We start from the raw sequence: 23,201 nt of genomic DNA on the forward strand, positions 1-23,201 counted from the left end.
CTTAAAAGGAATCTGTCAACAGGTTATTTCAGGTAACCTGAGGACAGCATGAGGTAAGGGCTGAGACACTGATTTCAAAGATGTGTCACTTATTAGGCTGTGTGCTATTGTTTCAATACAGTGAGTATTTTATCATCAGCAGGAGATTATCACTGACCACACTACAGCTCATGTGCATCCTGGTCCGACGCCGCCCCACCACCTGCAACACCTAAAAATTCTGACTGTATCATAACCGCTGCACCCAGTAAACTAAGTGACACATAGTTGGAATCAGGGTCTCTTTTTCTATATTATGCTGCACTCAGATGAGGTAGAAAAATCCTGGTAACAGATTCCCTTTAACAAAACGTTACTCATTAGTTGCCAATACTTTGACTGCAAATGTCTCTGCAATGGAGAGGAAAAATAAATAAGTAAAAAATGTATTCCACTCTACAGCCACTATTACAGTGTGTGTCCTCTCAAAGGGAATCTGTCAGTAGGATGAACCTTTTCTAAGTCATCTACATAGGCATGAAGGTCATAAAAAGTTGAATGCAATGATAACTTAATATCTGCGATGTTACAGAGTAATCAATGTTTTTCCTATATGTAAATGAGCTGTTAAGATCTATGGGCCGGACATAGATCTTCCTGAGAATCGGCCTACAGAGATTATTTTAAATGAAAGGGGGAATTACCAGTGTGAGACATGTAGGTCAGGAGAGCAGACTGTCAGTCATTACAGGTCTCACACTGGTGATGCTGCATTTCATTTAAATTAATCTATGGAGGCAGATTCTCAGGGAGATCCATGTCCCGCCCATAGATCATAACATCTCATTTACATATTAAGAAAAACGTGGATTTCTCTGGAATAAGTCACTGATCGGATTGCAGATATAAAGGTTATCATTTTCTTCAACGCTCTATGACCTACATGGCCATATAGGAGGGCAGATATTCCTTCAACTGCTTGATTCAAGTCAAAGTGACAGCTTATCTTTAATCGGCGAGGGGGAACACGTTGAGTCTTAGAAAAGCCTGAGATCTAAAATGATAAAGGAAGGATAAATAAGTGAATGATAAACTATAGTACAGAGCCACAGCTATCACTACAAGAAGCAGGAGGTAACTGGAAATACGGACATTGCTACTGGCTGCTTAAAGGACATATTGAAACACTGAGCTTCTAGATAAAAGAAAACATTTCCAATAAATGATAAAAAGAGGCTCATAAATTTACATTATATTCTTTGAAAAACAAAAAACAAACAATTAGAAAAACAGTCAGCATCTCTCGTGATATTTTCCTACATTATGTTTGTCTATTGATACCATGTTAAAATATTTTAAAGGGAACCGTATTTAAATATAGAGACATAGTTGCCTATCCCCTCATAAGTAACTGGCCCTTTATTCCCTTATTATGCCTCTATCATATTGTACTATATTCTATCTGAATTTACTAGAGGTATTTATAATAATTATTTTTTAAGTAATTAAATGAGTATTTAGCAGAGTTCTTACTATTAGATTCCTATATGCACATTATTTTGTCATTTTGGGGCAATATATGATAGCCTATACCATACTCTCCATTCCTGATATAAGATGTGAGAAATAAGGGATAACTTCCACAATCCATAAACAATATCTGTTTGGTTTATATCTTTGCATTGTTCATATGTGACATGGAATTTTTTATTTTTTTTTAAAGGAAATATGTTGAACTGAATTATCTGGCTACGGGTTGCCAGTGAACAGATTTGAAGAAGGAAGTGGTGGAAGGGTAACAATGGGACAGGTGAACTAACCTGGCAGCAGAATGGAGAGACATTTCGATCAGCACAAGAGTGTCGGATAGGAGGCCACAGAGAAATATGTTGCAGTAATCCAGGAGGGAGATGATTAGGGCAAGTACTAGCATTTTTATCAACTTAAAGGGGTTGTTCACTACTCGGACAAGCCCCTTCTGAATCCCTAAGTTTCCCCCAGTAAAATAATGACACTTATACTCTCTCAGGTGCAGGCTCTGGCACTCCCGGGGCTCATGTGACATTATGTTAAGCAATCCCTGTGGCCAATCAGCGCTGGCTTCATTTTACTCTCCTACAGACGTAATTGACATCCTGAAGAGGTGAGAGACCAGCCGCAGCTGGAGGTTTGATTTTCCCAAAGGAGAGGAGAGTGAAGCCAGTGCTGATTGGCCACAGGGATTGTGTAACAATGTCACATGAGCCCCGGGAGAGCCAGTGTCGACACATATATACTCACCTTGGATGCAGGTGCCATTCTAAGTGTTATTATTTTACTGGATGAAAGCATAGGGATTCAGAAGGGGTTGTCCGAGTAGTGGACAACCCCTTTAAAGTTTAGGAGGGTGGATTTGAGGAAATGTTGGCAGCAGGATATAAGGACTTGGATGTGTAGTTTGAAAGACATGGAGGAATCAAAGGTTACCCCAAGACTTGTATGACAGGAAAGAGCGTAAAGGTGTTAGCAGTGATGACATGGTTTGGTTGGGAGAGGAAAGTGAGATGGTGCAAATGTAATGAAACTAATAGGACTATTAATTCTGCATGTTGGATTAGCATGATTCTTGGCGAATTTCAGGAAATGGATTGATGAAATTGTAATTATCTGACCTTGGCAGCTATTGAACAATATCCTAATTACCTACAGTTAAAATATAAAAAAAAAGGAATTTTACCTGATAGTATTTTACCTTATAGAAGTGGCGCAGGAGATGAACGCTTTCTTCCCTTGCGCCCTATACAAAGAGATATTACAGAAAAAATGTAATTTTTGTTCCTATTTATGGAAAATATTACAATTATTTATTCAAAGGAGAATCTGTCATAAAATAGCATTTTGTACACGTCAGACTCGATTCTTCTGGCATCTATAAAGAATTCTTGAAATCTCACTCAATCACACCCGTAAATTCCTGTTAAGAAGGCATACATATTTATGGATTAAACCTGTGTGGACTGAATGGAGCACTTACCTCCAAACAGGCTAAGTGGACATCTTTTATGATACAGTCGCCATCAATAAGAACGAGCTGCTTCAGGAGAATACACGCAAGCTCCAGGGTAGCCAAACGGACTTTTCCATCTGCCAAGAAATCTCAATGAGTCCAACATTTCCTCTAATTTGTATAATATATAGATATACAGTGCGTTGCTTTAAGAAGATAAACTGTATATATAGATATACAGTGCGTTGCTTTAAGAAGATAAACTGTACCATAAACTTAGATGCATTGATGTCTCGTTAAAGAGAATCTGTGTAATCTGAGAGCACCATAATGTTGGTGCAGAGAACCTGATTACAGGGATGTGTCACTTACTAGGTTGTGTTTTGCTGTTTCAATACAATCAATGTTTTATCAGCAGGAGATTATCATTAAAGGACAACTGGCCTTGTGCCTCCTAGTCCAACTCATCCGCAGCACTGATTAGCAGATCACTGTCATTATGCAATGTACAGAGAAAGCTGTGGTGTGGGCGAGGTTATACACAGCTCAACAACTGAGCTCTGCTAGATCTGCTGTCACTATCATAACTGCTGCTCTCACTGAACCAAGTGACATCACTGGAATCAGAGTATGTCCCTACATCATGCCGCTCTCAGATTACATAGCAAAAACCTGCTGGTAGATTCCCTTTAAAACATTGCATTATTAAAGATTTATCACTTTACAATTATATTTTTCTATAACAAGCAGAAAGTCATATCAGTCCCATAAATGATAGTCTCATGTAGCAAGTACAATGCCAAATTTACTGAAAAAATGAAGGTTTTATCACCAGGAGATTATCACCGCTCGGACTGATGCTCGCTTGAGCCCTGGTCCGACCACGCCCCCTCTTCTGATCAGCAGCTCACTGTCTATAGACATTGTGAAGAGAGAGCTGTGGTGTGGGCGGGGTTAGCTTTCTGAGCTCTGCTACATATAAAAACTCTGTGTCACAGCTGCTGTACCAAGTAATCTAAGTGACGCATCGCTGGAATCAGGGTCTCTTTTCCTACATTTTGCTGCTTTCAGATGAGGTAACAAAAACCTGGTGACAGATTCCCTTTAAAGGCGACATAAAACCTGTTCAAGCTACTTAGTGGCCCATTGATGTAGTTGTAAATACAAAAAATATGATATAGCCATAAGGTTAATACTACTGCACTTTGATTCCCCAATTGGGGCCTATAGTTTAAAGGGTGGCTATGTATGATCTTCAATATCCAAGGGGTAACGTTTCTCCGTGCGGAGAGTGACATGTCAAGGTGTGAAGACTTATAAGCCTTGCAATGCTCCTCTGGGAAATTAAATATGGAAATTGTCTAATTAGAGAGGAAGAGGACTAGAACTCTAGTGCCACCTATTGGAGGTAGCAATCCTAAAAGTCAATATCGACCTTTAAACGAGTATAAAAAGTGTGATCAGGTGCCATATGAACACTTGATAATGTCATGGTGATGCCTAGGATATATAAAATAAAAAAAAACACTGGGCATTACCGAAATGCAATCCGTGCCTTACCTGGGTGTGCCGCTTGGCTCATTATTCTAATCAATCTCTCCACTAACACATGGTTGTAGGAATGGCTGTCTTTTGCTGGCTTCAACGACAACTGGATTTTTTCCAGTTTCTCTGGATTTATTCCTACCAACAAAAAGAAACTCAATATTACTATAAAGGGTGTTCTGTTTAATATCGGAAGTGGCACGGTTAGCTTTCACTGTGTTAATCTAGTGTGCAAATAGTGTTCTGCAGTTTATTAAAGGACTCAATGCAATTTATTACATAATGAAATACTTTTTATTTTCTCCTGGCAAATATAGAAGAATCACAGCTCTACTTTGACAGCTTTAAAATACCGGACAGAAGGACAATAGCAGTTAATAATAACTCACAAGTCCGTCAAAGCAGACACAATAACTGAGAAATCACTTACGTAGATATAAGTACACTATAACTTATGAGTGATGAGCGAGCAATAAATTGCTCAGGTACTCGTTGCACGGGTCGAGCAAATTGGAATATTCGGGTGCTCGACCTGAGCAACGAGCCCAATGTAAGTCTATGGGAAACTCGAGTGTTTTTCAGGCGGCTCCCCCCAGCGGTCTGCAAAGGGCATAAAAGTTGCCCAAATCGATGGGAACAGTGCTCAAATGACAGAAATGACATAGGAACAGCATGGAGAAGACCCCTGGAAGCATTTCTGACCCCCAGGTCACTGCTGTCAAAAACGTTGTCAGAGGTATTACGCCACTTTTACGGACTCACGATAAAACATACAAAAACAAAACCAAAATGGATTTTCCTGGAAAATATATTAAGGAACATCCTTTCCAGGGTAATGACTTGTATATAAGGCAAAATAAATAACCAGAACCAAAAATACTCCTCCACACCTTGGGCTATGTTCACACGGAGCGTTTTTGATGCGTTTTTACACTTTTGCATTGCTTTCAACAAAGACAAATGCATTCACCGGGAAATGTCATTTTAACATATTGCAACCTTATCTGGCCATGTGGTGTGTGACACATCATCAGACACATGCATAAAGTGCTGAAAAGACATGGGAACAGCATGGGGAAGACCTCTGAAAGCATCTCTAACACCCAGGTCACTGCCGAAAAGTGTGCCCATCATAAGTGATCCTTGGTGCATGCGAAGATGCCTCCCGCCATGCACCTGTCGCTGCAGATTTGCAACAATCACCGTCCACGTCCGTGTCCCAGTGCAGCATTCAGTTGTCCCTACCCCATTCCTTGGAATGCAAGCGCAAGTATGCAGCCAGCCACCCACCCACCCACCCACAGGCTGCAATACTATACTGCCAAATTTTTGACAGCAGCTTGCACTTGAAATGTGGCCTTTGAGGCTCGTGGAGGCGGAAGCTTTTCATAACCTCATGCCGGCGGCGGCCGGGTGTCCATACTTGGTCCCCAGCCGCCACTATTTCTCCCGGTATAGTCTCCGCCTTCCACAAGCACGGGTCCCACAACATTACCCGTGCTCTCCCCAGTGCACTTACTGGGAAGGACCGCCTACCCACAAACACGTGGACAGGTGAATGTGGCCAGGGACGGTATGGAGCCAGTCCACAGATTTTTTTTGCTGAGAGTTGTATTTAGCTCGGTGAAAGTACTGGCATAGAGGGAAACCGTATCTACTCCGATTGTCATTTCTCCGTCACCAGGTTCCGCCCATTGTCACACACGACCATGCCTGGCTGTATGTTCAGCTTTGAGAGAGCCACAGATCAGGCTGCTGTGTTACAGCTTTCAACAACTCTGCAGCGCTGGGCGGTTTGTCAATTAAGCATGTTATCTTCAGCACAGACTGCTGCCACTTGGCCAAGGCAGTACTGCAGTGCTGTCAGCTTGTGACTGATGTGGTCATTTCGGAGATGGAGGAGGAGGTGCAGGAGCTGAACAATGTGATTACATTGAGGTTAAATTGGTGACGCTGTTTTTTATACTAAAGAAAGATCCTATTGTTTTGCTTTTTTTACGTTATTTTTTAAGACAAATGCATTCACCGGGAAATGTCATTTTAACATTTTACAACCTTATCTGGCAATGTGGTGTGTGACACATCATCAGACACATCCTGTTTTATTTATGATGGAGGGACTCTGAAAGTCATAAAGCCTAATTTTATAGGGACATCAGACGGCCCTTACTATTCTTAAAAGGCCAGCAGTCGGCCCTCGCTATTGTTAGAGAGCCATCAGCCGGCTATGCTTTGTTGTTCCCATTATTAACAAGTGGGTCTCCTATACTGTTATTGCATATCCAGTGACTGCAAGGGCTGCCAAAAATTTGGACACAACCCAACACCCCTTTGAAGAGACATAGAGGAGGGTCTCAGTAAAAAAAATGTTCCCATTATAAAGGAGCGGATCTCCTATAGTGGTAATACCCATGTTGTGACTGCAAGTGCTGCCAAAATTTGGGAAAAACCCCACTAAGAATTTAAAGACACATAGAGCAGGGCCACAGTAACGACAAATTCCATTTAGAAAGGAGAGAGTCTGCTATACAGTTATAGGGTATGCAGTGACCCTGGGGTTCGGCCCACAAAGTTGGGTGCTTTGCTGCCATGTGCCTGATCATGCTGGTGGTAGTCAGGCTGGTCGTTTTGCCACCCCTGCTGATGCTGGCCTGGCAGGTGGTGCAAATGGCCTTTTTGGGGTTATCGTCAGAGTCTTTAAAAAACAACCAGACTCAGGAAGACCTAACAGTTGTACTAGCAACTTCCTTTGTGTTGGTGTTACGGGGAAAGGTTGCCTGCCTTCTGTCTGCGGCCACCACACTGCTTCTTCCTGCCTGTTGGGGTGCTCTGCCTCCCTCCCCCCTGTGTGCTGCTGTCCTCGCTCTGCATGTCCTCCTGCCAGGTTGGGTCAGTTACTATATCATCCACCACCTCGTCTTCCACTTCCGCACCCTGGTCCTCCTCCTGACTTTCTGGCAATTGTGTCTCATCATCATCCACCTCTTGTGACACTTTCCCACTGTCGCCTTCGTGTGACCGTGGCTGCTCAAATATTTGGGCATCGCTACACGCGATCTCCTCTTGTCCCGCTTCAAGTGGACCGGGCGAGAGGCCTGAATCTATAAATGGAAAAGTGAACAGCTCTTCAGAGTGTCCAAGTGTGGGATCAGTTGTCTCTGGGTACTCGGCATGGTGGGAGGAAGGAGGATTAGGGTGAGGAATATGCGGTCCAGACTCACGGCTACTGAGACTTGACCGTGTGGAAGACAGGGTGGTGGTGGTGGCTAAGTGACTGGAAGCATTATCCGCTATCCAACCAACAACTTTTTGACACTGCTCTGGGTTTAATAGTGGTATGATGCGGTCCCCTAGAAAATGGGACAGGAAGGTCAGGCGAGAAGATGTGGGTGTTTGTTGTGGCACAATTTCAGCTTGACCACGGCCTTGTCCTTGGCCTCTGCATGCACCATTAGCATCACGTCCAGTTCCCCGTCCCTTTCTACGTGCCTTGCCCATTTTAAATGGAGGACAGTATCTTCCATGCTCACTACAAATGACTGAGTTTGGAGCAAACTTATATGTGACCCGTGTGATGGAGAAAACAGAGTTTTAAATACCTGGCCTGTAGGTAAGTAGTTTGAGCAGCAAACTGCGGTGAATTGCTTCGCTGACACACTAAAGGAAATTTTTAATGGAGGCCAGAAATGGCAGTATTTTCTGACAACGTATATGTGATACGTTTGACGGAGAAAACACTGTTTTAAATAGCTGGATTTCTAGCGCTGTAATATGGAAAGGACCTGGTTGTATTCTGCAGTTCCAACAAGCAAATTGCGCAGAAAAACGGTGTTCTCTGGATTGCTTTTTAAGCAAATAATGAGGATTAAGATCCAAAGAAAAGTATTCCTGGCCCCTGAGACCTGGGCCTTTGTATAGAAATATCTAACAGCAGCAGAAGGCAGAACTGGAATGGAGCCTCTTGTGCTATATGTTTGTTAAGATGGATATGTGTAATGTACGGTTTTTCTCCCTACACTACCTAACACACAAGCAAATCTCTCCCTGAAGCAGCAGCACCTCTCCCTACACGGTCTGATCCAGAGTGACTGTGACGAACACGGCGGCGCCAGGTCGGATATAGACCTGATGACGCTGCGCGGCCAGCCAATCACTGTAATGCCACAACCAACATGGCTACGGCATTACAGTGAGTGGCAGGCAATCCCTGCATGTTGATTGGCGCTCTAAAGAGTGCCAAACATGCAGGGAGGGGGCCCGAGCTCCCGCCGAGCAACCCCGGAAATACTCAGCGAGCGCCGAGCATCTCGAGCAGTGAGATGCTCGGGCGAGCACCGAGCAGTAGCGAGCATGCTAGCTCATCACTAGTTCTAACCTTGTATTTTCACAAAATTTGGAGGAAAAAAATTTCTTCCGGCCACATTCCGACTAGATGTGTCTGGCTATTCTTAACACAAGTGAATTGAGAGAAGCCGAACACGGCTAGTTGGCAGGCGATTCTTTGCAGGATTATCTCAAAGGGTGATTTCCGTAAGTGATGTAAATGGAAGAAGAGAGGCCCAATTGATTATTATGGACTTTGAATTCCATTATATGTTTTTAGAATGGAAAAAAAAGTTCTGCATGTGATTTCATCTGTTGTATAAACTGACACATACTAAACCATAGACGACCCCATAGTAATCCACGGGGTCCATCTGCTTCTGTTTGCATCAGTTAGGGAACGGAAGGTCCGAACAGAAACGTGAACATAGTCTAAAATCCACTATCATTTTAGCAACTCCACTTACCATTATTATGGGACATAGCATAAAGCAGACACAAGACAAATAGAGTATAGTAATCATCATCTGTGCACTCCAGCGTACTGTAAACCAGGTCCAAGAAAGGCCTATGGAAGACACAAGGTTTACAAATTCTAAGTAACAAGATGTTGGCTTCTAAAACAAGGAAATTGAAGTTCTGACTTAGACTGGTTGTTCTTACAATTTACCATTATATAATGGATATTTAAACATTTTCACAGTTGGTGTTTAGAAAAAATGTTGCTGTGCAGAGATGACCTTGATGTGCCTGTGTAACCATCTGTGCCCGACCATGTAGAGGTGCTCTAGCTGCGGTTTATATTAATCCCACAGGAGGGAGGATTAGTGAACATTCTTGACTGATCCTCCTGGCAGGGGCTATTCCATGCTTATGGTGTTACTCATTTGTTTGCAAAAGTTGTGAAATTCTTACAAGGAAAATGAATGGGAAATAGGTGTCATGCATCTGTTGTAAAGGTTTTTCCTAGTTATTTATGTGTATTGGAGCAGTAAATTATTGCATGACCAGAGCTGTGCAGTAGTTTTCTGCAGCTGCAGGATAACCACACAACACATGTAACTGTTCAGTCATTAGAATCTCGGAGTATCTCAAAATACCAAAATAATGATATAAGAACAGCATTAGAAACCCCAGACTTTACAGTACCATGCTTGCATTGTTAAAGGGAACTTGCTGTCTTATCTCCAGGCAGCAAGTAATAGCAGAACGGATTGATGAACAGTATGTGGGAAAATACTCAGTAACACACTGATAGAAAACCTAGCTATTTGTATGCATAAAAGTCCAGTAGGCAACTCCTAATCAGCGATTGATGATTACCTCTCATGCACAGTCATATAAAGAAAACTGTCAATCTCCAAATAGCACCGCCCACTGGACTCCTGCGCATAGAAATAGAAGGGATTTCAGACTACAAGACAATTTACTGGTGGTGTCTAGTTTACTTTAATGTTAATAATCTCATGAGGTATTTTGCATTTGAATACACTTCATTCTCGATATATTGAACAAGACTTTCCTCATTTATCTGAGGGCCTGTGCACATGTTGCAGATTTGTCACGCTCTTGTCGCATTTATTTCTGCGCAGATTTGTCACAAAACCTGGAGGGTGTCCTGATTCTAGCAAAGTGAATGAAAGTCCTGAAGTCTCATCCACATGCTGCACATTTTTGCCTTGCAGATTTGGTGCAGAATTAAATCTGCAGCATGTCAATTCTTTCAGTGTTTTTGCTGCAGATTTCACCCATGCTAATGAATAAGGAAAAATCAGCAACAAAAATGCATGGAAAAAAGCATCAAAAAGGAACCTATTTTACGATGAGTTTTAGAAGCTGAAATGGTGCAGACATTTCTGCACCAAATACTTAAAGAAGCACTCCTCCTTCCATCAAAGTTGTTATCTTCTTAATACATAGCAATCACCCTATTATATAGCACTGTGTACTTACAATTGCCCTTCTACCCAGTTAATTCTTCTTTTTTCTATTAGGTCTATGACATCACGTGATTAAAAACTGACTAGCTGAATCCTTCTAAGCTCTATGTAGAAACAGGAAGTCTCTTTTCCCTGCATGAGTCATAAGTCACTGCCAAAGTCCCTGGCAGGGAGGAGGAGCAAAGCAGCTGGGTCAAAAGTGATGAAAAGGGAAATGATTTTTGCAGGGAAGAGAGACTTCCTGTTTCTACACTGAGCAGAGAAAAGAGAAAAATTAGCTGGGTAGAAAGTCAAAATGAGCAATTGTAAGCACACAGTGCTGTATGATATGATGACTGCAATATATTAAGAGGATAACATTTTGATGGGAGGAGGAGTGCTTCTTTAACATGTGCACATACCTTATACTGTAATGCTATTACTTTATCACTTCTTCACGCTCGTGCATATACATCTACAAAGCAGATCTTTGTGTGCCAAAATGTTACGGTTGTATTGCATAGAATACGCCTCCAGTGCATGCTTTATTGTAGTTTCCAGCAAGCGGTTCCCAGCAAACCATTCTTATAGTTGTGGCGCATGTGCTATATAATTGGTGGCAAGCTCTTATACCTAATTCTAGGTCACCATGCATTGTACGTTTCTTTCCCCTTTTCTGATTGACCTTGCCCACTTGCCACTCTATCCACATCCCTTACTGTGAATAAGATTAGAGATTCAATTCATTTCTCTCTTTCTATTGGACAGGTTTATGTATGTAAGGGTTTGAAGCACTCTTCTTCTCACCCATGAGGAAGCCACATTTTTTTGTGGCGAAACGTATGGGGCTCTCTACGCCCCCTTACCTTTGGAAACACCTCCCCTCTGTATCACATATATTATATTACATTTTGTGTAATAGTACCCTGTAAACAGTCCATTAGGGCGTATATTATTATATCGGGTTGCTGTTTATTTATAGTTTACTTATTTTCTCCTGTATAACTGCACTTTTTAGTAGAGTTTTTGTTTTTTTGGACACATTGTTACTTTGTTTGTAAGGGCAGAGACAGACTACCGTATTTCTCGTGCGAGGATCACATCGTAAACCTCGTACTGGCCGGCACCTCTACTGACCTGACCTTGACAGCTGCATAGAAATCCATTATGCTGTCATACTCAGGTCAGGAGAGGTGCCGGCCTGTCCACTCAGTGCAATGCGATCATCGCACGAGTTATACGGCAGTCTGTCTCTGCCCTAACAATCACTCTCTCATTTATACATTTAGAACCAGATCACTTATCAGGATGATTGGTTTCATGGTTTACATTATATGTGCTGTTTATGCACTTTTTAAGTGTTTTTGACTTGTTTTATTCTTATTTACTTGTCACTACTGGTCCAATAAATATGTGAACAATTTTTAAGCCTTGTCATTTTCTTCTTCCTTTGATAAGCAGACCATAAGATATAACTCATACTGAATCTTGCTAAATATAATTATAAACCAATCTACATGGATCATCCTGCTCTAAAACATGACACCAATAGACTGGATTGTATTTTCATAGTAAACTTTTCCTTTGAAAGGAATCTGTCAGCAGGATCAACCCTCCAAAGCCGTCTATATGGGCATGCATGTCACAGAAAGTTGAATAAAATGGCACCATGATATCTGCAATCTGATTTCTTATTCCCCAATCCATGATTTTGTTTTATATGTAAATGAGCTGTTAAGATCTATGGGCCGGACATAGATCTCCCTGAGAATCTGCCTCCAGAGCTTATTATAAATGAAAGTGGGCAGTTATCAGTGTAAGACATGCAGCTCAGGAGAACAGGCTGTCAGTCATTACATGTCTCACACTGGTAAGCTCTGGAGGAAGATTTTCAGGGAGATCTATGTCCGGCCCATAGATCTGAACATTTACATATTAAGAAAAACGTAGATTTCTCTGGAATAAGACATCGGACAGCAGATATCAAGGTATCATTTTATTCAGCTTCCTATGACCTACATGTCCATATAGACGGCTTAGAAGGGTTCATTCTACTGACAGATTCCCTTTAAATACCGTTACAATCATTTATTAAGCACACGCTATAAATGTACGGCTCTTAACGAGGAAACAAAAAAGAAAAAAGAAGAGGAGATCACACATAAATGTAGATCTGTGTTAGCATTGCTTTTTTTAAGCTGAAGAAAACGAACAAGGAAAAAAAAAAAATTACATTTGCCAAAATGTAATGGCCAACTTCTGCTCCAGCTTCCCACAGCCAGGCTATAAAAAGGGCTTTAAAAATAACTGATGAGACTACAGTTAGCGAGCTCGGCCCGTTGCAGCCTGTATGCTGGAAGTAGTTTACCGTTTCCTTACCTGCTCTCACCGGCCTGCGCACCAGCGGCAGCTGCACTCTTCTCCTCATCGGTCGTGTTTTCCTCCTTAACAGGTAACATGGGCTTTTCTGCAGCTTTTGATCTTTCCATGATCACCATTTCTATTTCTAGAAAATACAAGAAGGCACCAAGGACTTTATTAACTGTATTGTCTATGCCATGTTCTTTTGATATTACTATGAACTAATCTCGTAAATAACAATTTTAGGAAGGAATTTGGCATGAAAGAAAAACACTCTTTAAAGTTAGCCGTAAATTTGGTAAATACTGGCTATATAGTCAGTGACTGAAGTAGCATTTCTGGCTTACAAAGTGCCGGCATTTTTGATGAATCTGACAGGTGGGTGAGGCCATGCCCCTTCCCGCCATGGCTCTAGTCATTTAGGCGGAGCCAAGTCAAACTGGTGAAAAAAACTCCTAAAGCCACAAATTTTTTGCGCAACTCCCCGTTGTGCAAAAGTTTTGCTCATTTTGAGAATTATTACACCAGTTTTCTTGTGTAAAAGTTTTGATGAATCAGACCCATTGCCTTTTCATGCTGTTTTCACTTCCTTTCACTTAATATTTGCTCTGCATGAAAATACATTTGGTTACTACATGGAAATAGTCAATAAGCTGATGGTGATGGATACACAATTCTATACTTAGTACTTATACTTATTCAATACTTAGTATTTTCATTGCATAGCTATGTACTGTGAATGGGCTGTGATTGGATCCTAAATAGCTAGATATTAGATTGAGCTCAATATATAGCCGGTGTAAGAGATGCAGCTTCAAGTATAATATGGTTTGTAGTCATTTAACAGGTTTTTAAATGCTCTGTAGCAAAAAAAAAAAAAATCCAGACATCATGACACCGGCGCGCACCTTCACTCTGCACTGTGACACCGGCGCGCACCTTCACTCTGCACTGTGACACCAGCGCGCACCTTCACTCTGCACTGTGACACCAGCGCGCACCTTCACTCTGCACTGTGACACCAGCGCGCACCTTCACTCTGCACTGTGACAACAGTGTGCATCTTTCTGTGGTGAGACACTGACCCAGGGAATGGGTCTGGCTATCATATATGGAGTCAATAATTATTTTTTTCTCTCAATATTAGCATCTGCTTCAATTGCTTCCCTCTGGATCAACACTTTACAGTTTGTAGATTGAACTCGATAGACTTGTGTCTTTCTACAACCATATCAACTACTGAACTATTATACCACAATGTTTTTTTCTGTGCACTATGGAGATCAAAATAATGAACATGATTTTCATTTTCTGCAATCATTGCTTAAGTTGGTCATGGCGGAGTGGTGTCCTATTTTAAGATTTTCTATAGGACCCTGTGATCTTACATAAACAAAGGTGAGGTGAGTACACAGACCGGCAGGGGACCAGGGAGCATCGGAACCGGAATGGTGGAGGAATTACTTCTCTTATTATATAACAATCTAAGCTATATATATTTTTTTTAAAGCTAGACATCCCCTTTAAGTCTTATGTTCTTGAATGACGCTAAAAGATTGCGTCATGCGCTTACCCCTCTTGCCTTATGCTATGTAAAACAAATTCTTCTTGAAAAAAAGATCGTGAGAAAGTAATAATTTTATGGGAGGAAGAATACACCTGAAATGTTGCACTTCAAGTAACCCACTAGTAGTGAAATCAAATGTAAACATTTGCGTAAACTATAAGGTTGCAGGAAAGTAAGACCAGTCACACGAATTATAAAATAGTAAAACTTCTAACTATAGCACTGACAAATACTGGTCATAAGTACAGAAAGGGTCCATGCTCCGTTATCCCCACCTATCCCTATGATATTCACGGATCCATGCTCTGTGATCCCCACCTATCACTATGATATTTCCGGGTTTATGCTCTGTGATCCACACCTATAAAATATAACCTTCATGAGTCCAAGCTCTGTGATCCCTGCCTATCACTATGACCTTCACAGGTCCATGTTCTGTGATCCTTACATATCACTATGACCTTCAAGGCTTTGTGCTCTGTGATCCTCACCTATCACTATGACCTTCAAGGGTCCATGCCCAGTGATTCCCACATATCAGTATGACTCAGGTTCTGATGTTCCCTTTAAGCCTTAATTATTAATCTGGTCTCAGATATACCAGTTTAATGCTTTCAGAACGGCCACAATTTTTTTTCCATAACAACACCTGTCTCCTGACTCTCTTAACTATCTAATATCTTGGTTTAGATCCTCCCAAGAGGAAATATTTTCTACTAATCCTGTGGTAGCATAAGAGCAACAGAATGTGTAATCCATCTCCCTGTTTCACTGCAGATAATGATCAACATTAACACTCCATTCAACAGGACATCAGATTTGTGACAGAGGAGCCAGGGACCGATGCTCCACAAAGCAAGCCATGATCTCACACCTCGGGAACAGGAGGTGCCCCGCGTATAGTGCCTTCATGAACGCTATAGAACGTTAGTGGTATCACCATTGCCTTAGCCATGATGTTGCAATGTAATGGCCTCAGCGTAAAGCATATGAGATATAGTGATAGAGTCTGCATAAAGAAACTGAGAAGGAGACTATGAATTATAGCATATTTTCCATGTAATGGTCAGAATACTTCAGAAGAATTACTAGCAGCCTTTCTAAATGTAGACTTGTAAATTGCAGGATTACAGTCAAATGCTAAGAAGGGTAATTAACCATTGTTAATAGCACTATAAAACTCTATGGACCCTGTGACCATATATTGTATATTATCAACCTGCTCTGTTATCAGATTGAAGATGGTTTTCAGAAGATCCTTATCCGAAACAGTGATGGTCAACACATATGCTGCTGAATTTGCCAAAACTTTGCTTTCCTTATCCTGAAATGTTAATTTCAGATGTACTGCTGCAATGGAAAAGCAGAAAAAAAATTAAATGTAGTGTCTTTGCGTGGTTCTCACGATAAACTATTAATAAGTAGCAGCATGTTACATTTCCATTTTTAAAATTCAGTATTTCTGTCCAGGACGTTGGCTAGGCCATGATGAGGTTTCATTCATAGTCCTGAAATGGAGCTAATGGATGACTCCACATCATTAGGAATACAACATTCCACCAGTGTAGTCAGCACCCCTGACCAGATCGCCATGAAGAAGTCCCGGGTAAAGTACTTGGGTGGTTTTACAAATGCTCTGAGAAAAACACTAAACACAGTTTTTTGCTGAATTTTTTTACGCGAAACATGCAGATACCCGATTTTAGGTGTAGTTCAATAGAGCAGTGTTCCCCAACTCCAGTCCTCAAGGCCCACCAACAGGTCATGTTTTCAGGATTTCCTTAGTATTGTACAGGTGATGGAATTCTTGCCTGTGCAGATGATGTAATTATCACCTGTGCAATACTAAGGAAATCCTGAAAACATGATCTGTTGGTGGGCCTTGAGGACTGGAGTTGGGGAACCCTGCAATAGAAAGTTGAATTACGTCCAAATTAGTAATTTTTTAGCACTTTTAGAGTGTTGGGTCTTAGAATTATTTTTCCTTAGGCTTCGCTATAGAATAGGAAAACTGAATGAAAAATCACAGTAAGAAGTCAGTTTGTTTGGTTATGTGCACACAGTTTTTTTTCATGAGTTTTCAGGGCAGAAAATCAAAGTTATTAAACAGTTTCGAGATTTGGAAAATTACCGCTCAACTTCTGCTCCAAAAACTTATTGTAAAACTCCATGTGCACATAGCCTAAATGTAGGTTCCTGGCTGAGGAGATCGTCTTGTCGTTGACAGATGGACTCACGCAAATTGATCAACATGTGTGCTAAAAATACTCAAGGTTAAAAGCACACAGGGTTTGTGTAGCATCGGCGTCTCTGCCCCCTGCCAGGCAGAGATGCTGTCCCACTCACCTCCTCGCTCTGCGTTCTCCAGCGCTCCTCTTCCTGCTGCCGGTGTGCGCAGCTCCCGGACACTGTGCTTAGGGCGCGCGCATGCTCCCTCCCTCTTAAACGGGCCGCGCGCGCTGTCCTAAGGAGTCCCCGGCCAATAGCCGAGGGCCCTCCCATATATAAGGCACCTCCTCCAAAATGGAGGTGCCCGAGCAAAAGTTGTTGCACAGTGTTTCTTACCTCTGCTTCAGCCCTCAGGTCCCGCTGCTAGCCTGACTACCAGTCCAGCCCGCTCACCTGGGAGCACTTGCCTGTTACCTGCCTGTTACCCGCTTGTTACCTGCCGTGCCTACCCGGAGGCTCCTGCCGTCACTTGCCGTGACGACCTGCCAGCCTACCTAGAGACTCCAGCCATCACTTGCCGTGACCACCTGCCAGCCTACCTAGAGACTCCTGCCATCACTTGCCGTGTCTACCTGATAGCCTACCTGGAGGCTTCTGCTCGCCAGCCAGCCTGCTGTGCCCATCTGCAATTCCGGTCAGTCCCTGCCATCTGTACCGTGGGAGTCACCTGCTCCCTTACAAGGTCGTCCCCAGAGTAGCACCCGGTCCCTCTGCTCGGTCTCTCCCTGGTCACGGAGTCGTTAGCCGCCGTACGACCAGGGTCAGTCCGAGTTGATACTTAGTTACGCCCCTCCTTGCACCGCAGCAAAGAGGTTCCACCACCCGGATCCGTAACAGTTTGCACATTAGAAATTCAATGCATATATTAAATGTATACATATAATTTAGTGAGATCAACCTTTCAAGACCTGGGGATGCATGAGAGCACCATAGCACATACGGCTAATCCTAAGAGTAGGGCTGATTGTTCTTCATACTTTCAGGTCTTATGGCTCAGATCATTAGGGAACAGGTTAGATGCGGAACACTTTTTTCAAAAGGTCCAACATGTGCATCGCGCCTTGTAAAAACAAATTTCAAGCTTTTTTGTAGTATGTGGAAGAACAAACTACAATCTTGGGCTCTGTACGCACTGTGTTTATCAGTGTCCATCAGATGTATACAATATATTGGGAAGATTTCTTTAATTTTTGGTAGGTCCTTTGGAAATGCAATGGGCTACTACTCGGTTTTTCCTTTAGGAGAATCTTGATTTATCGGCTTCATGTCTTAGAGTCCACATATATCAGGACAAACCTTGCATTTTTTAAAGCAGAATGCAGGTTACACATTTATCAAGAGTTCTGATGTATAAAGTACAAAATGGAAATCTCACAAATGAAAGCTCCAGGACTCTATAGTTTAGGGATAGACCGGTCACAATACAAAGATACTATGCTTTATTTACATTGGTGCTAAGCTTTACGTTACGAATGGACTAAAAGTGGCCAACAGATCCTACTGTCTTACAATGGCGGCCATCAAGTTGATGCTTGACAAGTTTTGAAAATTGGCAAGGCAAGGAAAAAGGCGAGGAAGGCGGGAGGAGGGGTGGGGACATAGCCTTGAAACAGGGACCAGATGAGCCTATGTGGCTGTTAAATTATATTTATCCTAGAGTTAATCCCACATACCGTATTTTTCGGACCATAAGACGCACTTTTTTCCCCCCACATTTGGGAGGGAAATAGGGGTGCGTCTTATGGTCCAAATACAGGCTTACTGGGGAGTTGTGGTGGTGGTGGAGCGGGATCGCAAGGAAGCAGGGTCCCTCTGTCTGGAAGCCGGCAGCTGCAGAAGCTGTGCCCAGTATCGGAGATCAGGCATAATTTTCCCAGCGGCCGCATGCACAGCCTGGAATCTCGACCCAGCAGAGGTCTCAATTGCGCATGCGCTGCCTCCGGCGGCCATCTTCCTGAAGCCGTGGGCCTCAGTGAAACAGTCACGGAGATCCCATACTGTGCATGCGTCGGGCGGCCATTTTCCTGTAGACCACGGCTTCTGGAAAATAGCCGCCGGAAAAGCAGTGCACTGAGCTCTGCTTTACCGGCGACACCGGGCCCACAGTATCTCACCGCTCCTGCCACCACTGGGTTCATGAGGGATGAACCCTGCTTCCTGCGATCACGCTCCACCACCACCGCAACCCCCTGCTGCTGGGGCACCGCCTTCTCCCACCCAGGGCCCTCTGCAATGCTACACTTCTGCCAACTTCCTGAGGGACCCTGCCTCCTGTGACCCCCGCTCTACCGCCCCCAGGTAAGAGATCTATTTGGACTATAAGACGGTCCCCCATCTTATAAAAAAAAAATATTTTTTCCCATTTTCCAACTCAAAAATTTGGGGTCTGTCTTATGGTTCGATGCGTCTTAGAGCCCAAAAAATACGATAACTGCCCACCGCCTTACTGCAAAGATGGAGTGGCCCACTGTATACCTGTTGGTAAAGATAAATTTGCAGAACCCTGATCCTCCGGCCATGTCAGTATTCTGTGGCCATGAACAGCCTCCTACCAGCCGACATCCTTGTCTGGTGTTTTGATTAGTCAGCCTTCATCTTGTGTGTGTCGTACTGCAACAATGTCGGCAGATGTTGGCAGGTAGTAGGTGTTTTGCAGGGCTCCTGTCCAGTAGCCACGGAATACCAATATAGCCGCTAGATCAGGGTCATGCAAATTGATTTGCCTACCTCTACCTGTTGGCGTTACACTCCATGCACCGGTATATACAAGTCTGAGCAGAGCTTGTCTGATCATCGGCACCATTTTGCTCCTAAGACTAACTGGCAGCCTCATTGATTGTGAGCAGAGGGATCCCTTGCATGGAAACCTATGCAGTTTACTTACTGAGACCTGGAGTAATAGCCTGCAGGTGGTGAGTGTACTTTATTCAGCATTGCAATCCTCACAGTATTCAACCTTAATACGCTCACTGGGCATAGAGACTGCTACTTACATGTGAAAAGTGTTCAAAGCTGCAAGATTACCTAAATAATCAGTTTTTGTATAGCAACCTGTATCTGTACATTAGCAGGCTGGGATTATGTCTCTAAGGCGAACATAACTTGCTGGCCAGTTCTCTCCATTCTTTTGTAGAAAAGCTCATGCTCCAATTTGTCTGGACTAACATTGCACAATCTACTATTCCAGTGAATTTCATGTTTACAGGGTTACATCTCTGGCTGTGTTTTGGCATGTCAAGAAGAGCTAACTGTGAGCCCCCCGGTGGAGACCTCAAACTCTATATTATTCAATAAACATTTGCTGATGTGGAGTCTACATTTTTTACATACTGGATCTTGGCAGCTCAAGATGCCACATAAAGTCCTCAGCAGCGTCTGGAAAGCTCAAGGAGTTTGCAAGCATGTCTACCCAAGATGTGACCAAGTCCTCTACATCACAAGCCCAGGGAACATCAACCACCCAAGCTCACCTCTAAATGCTGACATTGAAACAGGCAGTCCAACAAGTTCAATTACTTACAGCCATTGCCAAATGTAAATCCACACTTACCAACAAGATATAAGAGATAGGTATACACGTGGGCCTATAACAACAGGATCTGCATACCCTGAGGATACGAGATAAGGACTTCAAACAGCAGATATCGCAATATGTCAACGCTCACCCATTCCCTGATGAGATTTCCTCCTTGCAGTTGAAAGGCAGAAAACTTATGGGGCATTTACACTGCTAGATAATCATGAATGATAATTGTTAAACAAGCATTTTTAGCAATGATCTCGCTATGTAAACAGGCTGTCGATCATTCGATGAATGCGGAAAAACAATCATCAGATGAAACGATAATTTGTACAGCATAACAGATCATCATTCTCTGCGGTGCATCTATATTGTCCTGTGTAAACAGGAATCGCACTGCCAAGAACTATGGCAGTCTACATCTAGTATAGATCACTCAGTGCGCATCATTTACACAGGCAGACCAAAGCAAACAGGCATTCAAACGACTGTATCGTACCACCATTCAGTCCATGTAAATGGACCTTTAAAGAACTGGCTGTGCAGGAACAGTATTCAGATTAAAGGCATGTGTCGAGAAAAAAGGACACAATTTCAGGAAAAGAACATCCCGCCAACCATTAAGCATGGGGGTGGATCAATCAAGCTTTGGGGTTGTGTTGCAGTCAATGGCATGGGGAACACTTCACAGTTAGAGGGAAGAATGGATTCAATGAAATTTCAACAAATTCTTGGTGCAAACATAACACCAACTGTAGAAAAGCTGAAGTTGAAAAGAGGATGGCTTCTACAAATGGATAATGATCCTAAACACAAATCAAAATCCACAATAGACTACTTCAAAAGGCGCAAGCTGAAGGTTTTGCAATGGCCCTCACAGTCCCCTGATCTGAACATCATTGAAAATATGTGACTAGACCTCAAAATAGTAGTGCATGCAAGACGACCCAGGAATCTCACAGAACTGGAAGAAATTTCCAAGGAAGAATGGATGAAAATCCCTCAAAAAAGAATTGAAAGACTCTTGACTGGCTACAAAAAGATTTTACAAGCTGCGATACTTGCAAAAAGGGGCGCTACTGGGTACTAACCATGCAGGGTGCCCAAACGTTTGCATCAGCCCATTTTCCTTATTTTGTAATTTTTAAAATGTAAAAGATGAAAATATACAGGTGCATCTCACAAAATTAGAATATCAAAAAGTTTATTTCAGTTCTTCAATACAAAAAGTGAAACTCATTATATAGAGTCATTACAAACAGAGTGATCTATTTCAAGTGTTTATTTCTGTTAATGTTGATGATTATGGCTTACAGCCATTGAAAACACAAAAGTCTCAGTAAATTATAATAATTAAGAAAATACCTGCAAAGGCTTCCTAAGCGTTTGAAAAGGTCCTTTAGTCTGTTTTAGTAGGCTCCACAATCATGGCGAAGACTGCCGACTTGACAAATGTCCAGAAAGCAGTCACTGACACACTCCACAAGGTCCCAGAGCCTGGGGGAAGAGTGGAGAGGCACACAATCCAAGCTGCTTGAAATCTAGTGTGAAGTTTCCACAATCAGTGATGGTTTGGGGAGCCATGTCATCTGCTGGTGTAGGTCCACTGTGTTTTATCAAGACCAAAGTCAGTGCAGCCATCTACCAGAAATGTTTAGAGCACGTCATGCTTCCCTCTGCCAACAAGCTTTTTGGAGATGGAAATTTCATTCTCTAGCAGGACTTGGCATCTGTCCACACTGCCAAAAGTACCAATACCTGGTTTAAAAATAGAATTAGACTTGCCGGTAATTCGGTTTCTAAGACCCTCCACGACAGCACCAACAGGAGGTTGCCTCCCCATCCTAATTAGGGACAGGAAACACGAGGTTAAATAGCCCTCTCCTTCCCTCCATCCTCAGTGTTTTCCAAGGACCACACAGTATGAATGCTTGAATTTTAAATGAACATAAAGATTCATGGGGGAAATTACCCGTGCTGTCGTGGAGGGTCTTAGAAACCGAATTACTGGTAAGTCTAATTCTATTTTCTCTAATCCCCTCCACGACACCACCAACAGGAGTAATGCCAAAGAATATCGTTAGGGAGGGACTATAGCCTGCATAACTTTTCTGCCAAAGGCTAAATATTTCACAGACATCAAATCTAATCTGTAATGCTTGGTAAAGGTATGGACCGAGGACCAGGTGGCAGCTTTGCAGATCTGCTTGATGGAAGTGCTGGCCCTTTCGGCCCATGAGGCTGACATGGCTCTGGTGGAATGCGCGACACAGGAGGAGGCAGGTCTTAACTTTTATATGCCTCTGTGATTGCTTTTTGATCCAGTTAGCTAGAGAACTCTTGGAGGTTTTCTTCCCTTTGTTTATTCCCCAGTACTGGACAAAAAGGTTCTGATCTTTTCTCCAAGGCTCCGTCTGTTGTAGGTAGTAAAGGATGATTCTTCGGGCATGAAGAGAATGGAATTCAGATTCTCTATTGTCTTTTGGATTCTGACAAAATGATGGGAGAATTATCTCCTGGGACATGTGGAAATGAGAAGATACCTTTGGAAGAAAAGAAGGGTCTAGGTGGAGGATCATTCTGTCATCCAGGATTCTCAGATAAGGATCCCTGATGGTAAGTGCCTGGCTCTCGCTGACTCTTCTTGCCGTTGTGATGGCTACTAATAGAGCTGCCTTCCAAGATAATTTTTCCATCTGAGTTTGAGACATAGGTTCGAAGGGCGGGATAGTTAGACCCTTTAGGAATATATTCAGGTCCCAGGTTGGAACC

General features: G+C 42.6%; 1 protein-coding gene across 9 annotated transcripts in view; it reads right to left on the reverse strand.

The window, feature by feature from the left end:
- The window catches only part of CLEC16A (C-type lectin domain containing 16A), a 293,814-nt gene that overhangs the window by 169,208 nt on the left and 101,405 nt on the right, over positions 1 to 23,201 (reverse strand). For 7 of the 9 annotated variants that reach the window (XM_073647726.1, XM_073647728.1, XM_073647729.1 and 4 more), the window contains exons 11-15: positions 13,132 to 13,258; positions 9,301 to 9,401; positions 4,526 to 4,648; positions 2,993 to 3,102; positions 2,696 to 2,755 (exon numbers count right to left, since the gene is read on the reverse strand). In XM_073647726.1, coding sequence (XP_073503827.1) covers positions 2,696 to 2,755; positions 2,993 to 3,102; positions 4,526 to 4,648; positions 9,301 to 9,401; positions 13,132 to 13,258 — 521 coding nt within the window. The remainder of the gene's footprint in view (positions 1 to 2,695; positions 2,756 to 2,992; positions 3,103 to 4,525; positions 4,649 to 9,300; positions 9,402 to 13,131; positions 13,259 to 23,201) is intronic. The other 2 variants (XM_073647735.1, XM_073647727.1) reach the window with 1 other exon arrangement.

This window comes from Phyllobates terribilis, unplaced genomic scaffold (genome assembly GCF_046119375.1).
Source record: "Phyllobates terribilis strain yellow unplaced genomic scaffold, ASM4611937v1 Scaffold_9__5_contigs__length_417890890, whole genome shotgun sequence".
Lineage (NCBI taxonomy): Eukaryota > Metazoa > Chordata > Amphibia > Anura > Dendrobatidae > Phyllobates > Phyllobates terribilis.